At 34.9% G+C, this 9,752-nt stretch overlaps 2 protein-coding genes across 2 annotated transcripts; one reads left to right on the forward strand and one right to left on the reverse strand.

The window, feature by feature from the left end:
- The first annotated feature begins 1,049 nt into the window (after positions 1–1,049).
- On the forward strand, positions 1,050–4,030 carry LOC132111381 (NF-kappa-B inhibitor alpha-like). Its single transcript, XM_059518616.1, has 6 exons — positions 1,050–1,332; positions 2,047–2,152; positions 2,254–2,461; positions 2,550–2,638; positions 3,233–3,502; positions 3,594–4,030. The coding sequence occupies exons 1-6, from the start codon at positions 1,103–1,105 to the stop codon at positions 3,627–3,629; spliced, it is 939 nt and encodes a 312-aa protein (XP_059374599.1). The 5' UTR covers positions 1,050–1,102; the 3' UTR covers positions 3,630–4,030.
- A 1,556-nt stretch (positions 4,031–5,586) lies between these two features.
- On the reverse strand, positions 5,587–9,679 carry LOC132112008 (proteasome subunit alpha type-6-like). Its single transcript, XM_059519607.1, has 7 exons — positions 9,501–9,679; positions 8,882–8,976; positions 8,655–8,736; positions 8,386–8,541; positions 7,062–7,240; positions 6,871–6,965; positions 5,587–5,781 (listed from the first exon to the last, which is right to left on the reverse strand). The coding sequence occupies exons 1-7, from the start codon at positions 9,574–9,576 to the stop codon at positions 5,724–5,726; spliced, it is 741 nt and encodes a 246-aa protein (XP_059375590.1). The 5' UTR covers positions 9,577–9,679; the 3' UTR covers positions 5,587–5,723.
- Positions 9,680–9,752: the final 73 nt, after the last annotated feature.

The following is a 9,752-nucleotide window of genomic DNA, read 5'->3' on the forward strand; positions in this document are numbered from 1 at the left end:
CAGAAAGAGGAGTTTCAATTCTTCACATTTTGAGGAAGCAGTACTAAGTTGGCAACATACACTCTACTTCCTGGACTTTACATTAATGTACATTAACTTACTATATTAATTCTCTCTCTTGCAAAGTCAGAATTATATAAGCCATCTAAAATCTATGTTTGATACCTTTCAGCAAACATTATGTAAAAAATTAATAATTATAAAACTAGTAAAATTATAATTTAAGAATTAATAATAATAATGATATACTTTAATAATATAGTTTATAATCGGAATTATAAATTAATTTATAATAAAAATCAAATAAAAAAATAAAAAATTATGATAAAATATATTATACATTTTATTTCATGTTTTAATTTGATTAGATGTTGTGATGTCAGAATTACAGAGACCATCGAAATCTACATGCATGATTCAATATCTTTCAGCAAAATATAAAAATAAATTAAAATAAAAGAAACCATTATTCAATAATTAATTATAATAATTAAAAAAAATAATTTTATATTAGTAATAATTACTATTATTGTGTACTTTAATCATATCATTTAATAATTAGAATTATAAAAAAATATAATTATAAAATATTAGAAATATAATATTTCTGTATTATACATTACATTTACCATCATCGTTTGTGCATTACTATGTTCAAATGATGCAATATCAGAATTATGGAAACTATCTGAAAAATATATGCATGATTCAGAATCTTTCAGTAAAATTTTTTAGATGTTTTGAACATGGAATATTTTGCAAACCCCCAAAAGTACACTTTGTGATGTTCTGCACTAAATATTTTCTTTTCTGACACAAAATGTTTAGGATTTTTTTCTTTTCAGCCGGCCCTAGCTGGATTCTGTAATATCTTGCAAATGGAAAAGTCGGGCTTTCAGTATTACTGATCTGATAGTGTTTAATGAAGCAGAAAAAATTTCCCCAAACTCCTGGCTTTGTTAATTCCCTGTTCACATAATTCAGACGTCAATTCACTCTTGGAAATCCCCCAGTCTCGGTGAAGCTCCGCCCTTTTCTTCTTCTCTTTTAACGCTCAAGAGACTCTCAGTCCAGAAGAGTTATACAGACACCCGACACAAACATGGAGCTTTACCGAGGCAGCAGCAACAACCAAATGGATTATAACGACGATGGCCGAGGACCCAAATCTGGGAAAATGCTTGCAAGCACCGACGACCGTTTAGACAGCGGTTTGGATTCGCTTAAAGAGGAAGAATGCACGGACGTGGTGGTGTCTGATTTCGGGCGGATGAGTATGGCCGAGCGGCAGGACGAGCCCTGGAGGAAAGTGCTCACCGAAGACGGAGACACGTAAGTGCGCGGAGATTTTTAAAACAATATTTATGTAGCTCATACAAAGCATTTATGTGCATTTGATATTTTAAAGTAATATGCATAATGTATAATGGATGAAAAAGAAACAACCTTTAGGTTGCAGAGAACTATTTATTTATTTATTTAGCCCGCATTGTTGTTTTTAGCAAGTTTTCGTTTAATGCAAAAAGTCCTTCAAGTTTATGATTGTATTTTGGCACAGTCAAGTAACTTTAATTGTTATAATCAAACTAAACAACTTTTAGTTTGTAAAGAGCTTTAATATAATTAATAACATTATTTGTTTGTTTTTCAAAATACTTATTTCACTGCACTGCACTGCAAAAAAAATAATAAAAAATATTCAAAGCAAATGATCGTTTCGTGAGCGCAGTTAAAGTCCTGCTCGTTCCATTCACAACCGTACAGTCATAATGGACTTCATGTAAACAGAAACGCTGCATCAAGTACGGACTGTTCTCTGGCGCCGTGTCAGTGTGGGCGGGGCTTCTGCGGGTCTCTGGCCTGGCGTCCTTGTGGGCGGGGCCTCGCGAGCTCGGAAAGTCCCGGGCTGAGCGCCAGACAGTCAGACGCGCGAGAGCCGTGCATGTCCCTACTAGGAAAAATACAGTTCTCTGCAAACCATAAAAGTTGGTTTATAAATAAAAAATGTTTTACGGTTGCATAACAATGTTTATCTTTTTTTTAAAGGTATCTACATCTTGCCATTATTCACGAGGCCAAAGAGGCTGCATTAAAAATGATTCAGTTGTCCTATGGTGACCCCTTCCTCAGCATACAAAACAACCAAAGACAGGTACAACAAGATTAGTTTTAAAAACATGTGTATATAATATCAAATATTAGCTCTTTTTATGACTATTTAGCTAATTCTAAACCATTCTCTTCTCATTTCAGACTGCATTGCATTTGGCCGTCGTCACAGAGCAGCCTCTTATAGTGGAGCAGTTACTGAAAGCCGGCTGTGATGCATCTCTGGTGGACGACCGTGGAAATTCGGCCCTCCATATCTCCTGCAGGACAGGTTCTCTGGCCTGCTTCAGCCTCCTAACGCAAGGCTGTCCGCAGCAACTTCCAACCATCCTCCAGACACCAAACTATAATGGTAAGATGGTGTTTTCAATGTGCGATGAACTTCCTTGACCTTAGTTTGGACATTTTTGATCTGATTTGAATCTCATTTTACTCTCCAGGTCAGAAATGCATACATGTGGTCGCCGTCCAAGGCTACCTGTCGCTGTTAGAAAGCCTCATCCAGTTTGGCGCAGACATTAACGCACAGGTAAGAATGAGATTTCTCTCGAAACTAGGGATGGGACGGTATGAAAATTTAATATCACGATTATAGTGACTAAAATTATCACGATTATCAATATTATCACGGTTTTGTTGAAACGAGATGAAAGTGTTCAAAAATAGTTGATGCTCACACTGAAAACATTTCAGCAAGTTTTATATTTAATAATCAACAAACAACTAATAAAACAAGCAACTCTATGCACTTAATTTAAAGAAAGATTAAATTCTGTGGCATTTCCTTCCTTACAATGAAAAGTGTAGAAGCATAGAAAAGCATAGAAAAGTCACTGACTTTCGCCATTCCTTCTCGAAAAAAAACAAAAAAACATTGTGCGCTGCGCTTGCGGCTGGCTGGACATGATTTAATAGCGAGTTATTAAAACCGCGATAATCAAACACGGTTTTAATGATAATTCATTTTTAAACGATATTACTAACCTTCAGCACATTTTATCACGGTTATCAATAAAACCGGTTATCGTCCCATCCCTACTCAAAACTACTCTGTTTGTATCTTAATAAACCGAAAAATGACTTTTGAAAGCAAATGGCTAAAAATACTTGTATTTGTCTTTAGGAGCAGTGTAATGGCCGGACCGCTCTCCACTTAGCAGTCGACCTCCAGAACTTTGAACTGGTTAAACTTCTAATCAGCAAAGGCGCTGATGTTCACAGCTTCACGTACGGCGGTCACACGCCTTATCACCTGACCTATGGCCGAGCCAACACAGACATCCAAAAAGTCCTGTATGAGCTCACGGTGCCACACCTAAGGGAACTTCCAGAGAGTGAGTCAGAAGATAGCGATGAGGATTATGAAGACCAATGTACATCTGATGATGAAGATGTAAGCATTCCTTTTTTTTTGGTGTTCACTTGATTCCTTTCAAATAATAAGCGTTTATGTAGTCCTAATTTCTTTTTTGCTTGTTTCACAGATCTATGATGATATTAAAATGGTGGGGCAAGTATAGAAGGACTTCTGTTGGATGGAGGTGAATGGAGAACGAGATTGATATTCTCACTCAAGGTGCCTAGAAAGAGTCCGCAGTAGAGCTCGCAGGGCAGGTGGCTCACGGCTCATTGGCGGCGCAAGTACAAGACCGATGTAAAAGGAGGCCCGGAAACGAAGGGTGTATTAGAACAACACTGGAGAGAGGCTGACTAAAGCATACCGTTGGCTCTCGATCACGGACTGTACTGTCAGCTGAAATTAACGGCTGTGTTTATGTTGTACTGTGATGTAAAATATTGTGCATACAAACAGATTTATTTTTATATAAACATGTGCATGTGTGTATATAAAAGATTGCATTGTCTTTTTGTTGTTTTTGGGAAAGATATAACACATTTTAAATTAAAACCTTCAACTTGACTTTGTGTCCTTCCTTGGAAATGCATGAGAACCGTTCTACAAGAGAAATGAGGATGTTAAATATCCTTTTATGTCACTGAGGAGAAGTGTTTGCAACTGAAGAACTTGTACTCTGTTTTCCGTCAGCTGAGTTCACTGGAATTTCCTGAGCAGGAAGGGCCTCTTAAACAAAATAGGCAATGCTGAAAGTTCCCAACTTCCTGAATTCCCAAAATAAGGAAGATCGTGGAATTACACAATGCGGCTTTATGCCGAATCTATCAGGGTGATAAATTAGTCAAGAATTTACCCACTTGTGACTCTTTGGGTTTTAAATTATATTCTTAGAAAGTGCCTCCCATGTTGACGTTCTTGGGAAAGGGTGTAGTGTCCGTTTGGCATGTTATTTGAACATTGTTTAAGACTGATCTTAAGATTATATTAAAGATAGAACTTAAAATTTCCACATCCTTGATTAGCATAGTTTTAATATCCCTAATGTTTGCAATTTAATATCACATTTAAACCAACAACGTGAAGTGAAACTCCTTGAAATTTTACTCAAATTTTCACAAGCAGTCATAAGCAGTTCAAGTTCAAGTCACACTTTGCTTTTGTCTTGCACTTTACAGTAAAGCAGAGTGAAGAAGTGTATGTGGTTTTCTTGATTTGAATACAAACCTGAGATCTCTAAAGGGAATCCACCTTCAGCTTAAACCTGCTTGTTTCCGAACGTGAATCCGGACTGTACGCCTTTTTGATTTTGAAATACCGTTAGCGTCTTCAGTCCCTGAGACACCTCTTGAAAAGATCCATGCAAATGATGTAGTCATAGCACTCGCTTTCTCAGCCCTGAGGAGTCGGGTTAGGACAAGCAGGGCTCTTGACAGCTCCTGTAACTGCAGGAGAATACTCATATGATTCAGCCAGATCCGAGAAATGACAGCATGCCGACACTTGGAAAATCCGTCTTTTTTTTTTGCTGTCTATGAAGTGCAGAACACTACAGCTATGCAAATACTATGTCTGGAGGGGATTCTTAAGTGAGTGTTTGAAATGCTAGTTACATATTTAAGAGACTGTGAGAAAAGCAGACAGGTGCTGACTTACACCGCTTCCCATAAGTGAAGGAGATTGTGAGATCCTTCCTCGTGAAAAAATTTAATGTATTGTAAAAAGCAGGAAACTGATTCAGGCAGTAACCAATTTCCTCATAAAGGAGACAATATGCAATATAATACGGTGACTCAGAAGTTTCATGAATTTAATTGTAACAGCAGTTTAAAGAGCTTCATATATGTGTGTGTGTGTGTGTGTGTGTGTGTACACATATTATGGGGTTCAGTTTGAGACTGTTGTTAATCTTAGAAGTAAAATCCCATTTAAATTCCTTAAAAGTTTTAAGATAATGAAAAAACAAAACAAATTGGGAAACAAAGAAAGGTAACAATGTAAATCATGAAGAAATTTCGTATGTAATTTGTAAATTATTATTATTATTTTTTTTATACCAGAGAGAAATATTTTCACTACACATAAATCCCACTGAATTCAAAAGAAAGAACCGAACACACTGCTTTCCAAAACTTTTTTTTTTATTATTGTACTGTTACAAGAAAAAGCTAAATAAACAGCAAAAAAACATCAGTTGACCTGAATATTGATGACATGATTGTAATTCTCAGACTTTTATTTGTCACAGGGTACGATCTTCTCAATCCCGTTCAGTTAGGGCCATGAGGTGGGTGTCAATCTCCGACTCTGACAATATTCTGAAAAATATAGAAATATACAGAACTACAAAATGAACATTTTATAAATGTACTCATTCATTTTACACAAAAAATGACAACAAAAGGTTAAATGACCTAGTGGTTTGAAATACACAGAAGTGTTAGTTAAAGAATTTGAGGTGGTAACACTTTCTATGAAGCCTGTATTTATAATACATTATAAGAGTATTCTTAAGGCATTTATAATGAATGCATAATGCATAACAATAGTTTTAATGCATTATAATATTTACTTATTTGTGCTTATAGCTTTTAAGATAATGATGATACACAATGCATCCACTTAACTTACAATGGATTAGTTATAATGTATTATAAGTCTCATATCTTGCCATTGTTAACTTGTTACTTTACGTAAAGCGGGCAAAGACCACTTTTAAATAATAACAACATTAATAATAACCTTTTTTTTCTTAAACAGCCATAAGATCAGATATCTGTAATCTAAGTAATTTAATTTGGCACATTTGATTTTAACTATATTTATTGTAATATCAGTAAGATACTGGTCAGATCTTTTAAATAAATAATGTCAAGATATGACGCTTATAATCCATTATAAATTAAGTGGATTTAAATAAATAAGCATACTCATAAAAGTTATAACCACAAATAAGTACGTTTTATAATGTATTATAACTGTCGTTATGATTATTTACGAGATGAAACAAAAGTTTATTTTATAATGCATTACACATTCATTATAATGCCTTAAGAATACCCTTATAATGTGTTATAAAAATGGGATTCTTCAAATTTGTTAAAAGGTTTTTAAGGGAAGTAACTTATGATCACCGACATATTTTAATATATTTTAAAATGTAATTTAAAATGTAATTCACTTATGATCAAATTAATCTGCCCTTGCTTATAAATGTCCAAATAATAAATTCTTACTGACCCCAAACGTTTGACCGGTAATGTAGTTCTAGTTACTGCTAGTGCCTAGTGGGGATTTTTCAGTGTTTATAGAGTATGGTTGGGTGGTTGACACACAGGACATATGTAAATGTTATGTAGTGATATGTAAATATTACATCCTGTTCATTTTGAAATTTCCAAATTCACCTGAACTTGGGCTCCTCTGTGGTAACAACCCCGATCTCCAGCTCTGAAGGCTTGAAGTCGATGGCCAGAACAGTAGTCAGGCAACTTATTGCAGTCTGTGTGGATGAAAAGTGCACACACAAAAAACTCCATGTGAGAGGATTTAACTTCAAAAAAGGGTATTAATTCCATTCAGGGTGAACATATCATACCTCTACTGTTTGGTCAAAAGTCCAATCCAATTTCTTCTTTGCCTTTTTCTCCAGGAAGCTTGTTGCTTCTGTTTGTTTCACCCCAGCAGCAGTGGCCTTGAAGCCGCAGTAATAACCTGCAGGATCACATTTATAGACCTGCGGCCCCAGCTCCTCATCCATGCCAATCACAATCATACCTGAAAGAACAATACACAATATTGACAAAGATGCCATATGAAGATGATATAATGATGTAGCAATAATATTCCTTAATATGGAATTCTGATATGTACAGACAAAGTGTGCATATTTTTTTTTGTATGCTTAAAATACATGGATTTCCTTCTAAATGTTCCAAAATATGAAGTATACAAGCAGAAAACAGTACATTTGATACTGCATCGCACAATGCAGTGACTTGATATTAGATATTTTCAAGAAACATTTCTTCTTATGTTGATATGAGTAATATTTTTGTGGAAACTGTGCTCAGGATTCTTTGGTGAATAGAAAGGTCAAAAGAACATTTATTTGAAAGAAGAAATCTTTTGTAACATTCTTAATATCTTTACTGTCAGATCAATTTAATGCATCTTTGGAAAATTAAAATATTGATTTCTTAAAAAATAAATTAATAAAAATCTTACTGACCTCAAACATTTGAATGGTAGTGTATGTAGAGAGCATGACAGTACTGGTGACTGGTGGCACCAAGTGGGGATTTTTACTGTTTACAGATAATGATTTGGTGGTTGATACACAGGACATATGTAAATTATATGTAATCATAAGTAAATGTTATATTGCACAATGTAATGCACTGGACTTTATATTTGATATTTTAGACTCATCTATTAACAGTTTGGGTTTTTACACACACACACAATGGATTAAACATGGCAAAAATGTATATATGAGATGCTGTGCGGTAATATGACAATGTTTTAAATATTTATTTTCGCATCCTACAGACTGTATTGCATTCTACAGTATATAATGTATTATAAGTTGTATGTTAACTACTTTAATATGTATACTAATTTTCTAGACTAATATGGTATACTGTAAGTCTACTGTTTCCTGTAGAGCTGCTTTTGAAGTAATTTAATAATTGATGAACTTTGCATGATACTGAACTGAACTTAATCAACATTGAACTAACTTAAGCTAAATATTGAAACTATTTGTCTTCTGTAGAGTTTTGTAACTGGGTTTCTTAAATAATGAACTTTGCAAGTTTTTTCCTGTTTATTTATGTGTAGCTGAATATTGCATAAACCTCTATAAATATATACGTGACTTGATTCCATTCCTTCTGCCCTCAATCAGAGCACATACTTACAGCAGCCCAGTGGCCTCATCTCTGCGTTCTGTGTGTACACCTGTGAGATGTCTGCAATGCGCTTGCACAGCATGTCTACTGGGATCTCATAGCCGTATTTATACTTCCAGTTAGCAGCTTCATACCGCGCCCTCTGCACCTGCGACCTGCTGTCAGCTTCATAGAGAAACATAATACATTACATGTGGTGTAAAACAATACATAGTTTTACATTTCACCATACAAAACAGCCGTAGCTGGAGACTTGCTGTGTGCAAAGAAGAGTTTACCTGTCATGCCTGACATCACACAGCCAATATTTTCTGTTATTCTGAATAAATGAGTGACAGTGGATTCATCCAAAAGCTTATCCTGATCAATCAAAAGAGGAAAACGCAATAAGAGCACATACAACTGCTTCACAGTCACTGAAATATTTATGCATAGTTAAAATGTTAGTTTGGAACAAGTAGCAGTTAAATTAAATAAAAATTCAGTCTATATTAAACAAACTTACTGGAACTTTCTTTTGAGTAATAACAACGGCGCAGTCTTTCCCTCGAACAGCTACTGATGTAAGACCTCCTTGATTAATGGCCTTAAATGCATATTCTGTCGAAAATAAAATTAACATGTTAATTATGATCATTATTGTTCATAAAATAAAATAAATTGTAACCCACTCAATTTTGACATCCAAATATTTTATAATTTTATTAATGGTATTTCATTAATATATCAGAAAATATGTAACCATACATAAAATACTTTACAATGTTATTGCATTTCATATATATATATATACACATGCATGCATGCAGTACAGATTATATCGAAAATTTAATGACGGATGATCTGCTCAAGTGAAACATGAAACCGACAGAGCTTTTATCTATATCTATATCTATTAGATTTATAGATTACTCTGTTTTGTAACTTTAACCTAAAACTGGAACATAAACATATGAATGTGTTCCGAAATCTTTTTTGTTGCCATCCGTTTCAATCAAAGTAATGTTTAATGTGTCCATAAACACATTCGTCTGAGCCAGAGAAAGTGCAGAATGGTCCTGGTGCAAAATGACTGGGCATTTATTCTCTCGGTTTAATAAAGACAGACTTTCATCGATACGCACCGACTTGATAGAGTCTCCCCTCAGGAGAAAAGATGGTGATATGTCGATCAAACCCCGCGCTCGAGCCTCGGGACATAATGCGAGAGATTTACAGCTTAATATTGAATTTTGTAAACAGATCTGACCACACTGCTCTGTTGTACACCGGAAATTATAGCACCGGCTCCAACATTCATATCCGGGTGAGATGACGCGTCGCCATTGCGTGAGAACTATGCGTGAGAAGCACAGTAAAAAAGCTCTTCAAGTTTT

This window comes from Carassius carassius, chromosome 31, assembly GCF_963082965.1.
Source record: "Carassius carassius chromosome 31, fCarCar2.1, whole genome shotgun sequence".
NCBI classification, from domain to species: domain Eukaryota; kingdom Metazoa; phylum Chordata; class Actinopteri; order Cypriniformes; family Cyprinidae; genus Carassius; species Carassius carassius.

Coding starts and splice junctions, on each gene's coding strand:
- LOC132111381 (XM_059518616.1), top strand. CDS start 1,103: ATGGAGCTTTACCGAGGCAGCAGCAACAACCAAATGGATTATAACGAC. Junction 1,333..2,046: donor CTCACCGAAGACGGAGACAC/GTAAGTGCGCGG, acceptor TTTTTTTTAAAG/GTATCTACATCTTGCCATTA. Junction 3,503..3,593: donor GTACATCTGATGATGAAGAT/GTAAGCATTCCT, acceptor CTTGTTTCACAG/ATCTATGATGATATTAAAAT.
- LOC132112008 (XM_059519607.1), bottom strand. CDS start 9,576: ATGTCCCGAGGCTCGAGCGCGGGGTTTGATCGACATATCACCATCTTT. Junction 6,966..7,061: donor CTTTTGACCAAACAGTAGAG/GTATGATATGTT, acceptor TCATCCACACAG/ACTGCAATAAGTTGCCTGAC. Junction 5,782..6,870: donor ACAGAGGAGCCCAAGTTCAG/GTGAATTTGGAA, acceptor TATATTTTTCAG/AATATTGTCAGAGTCGGAGA.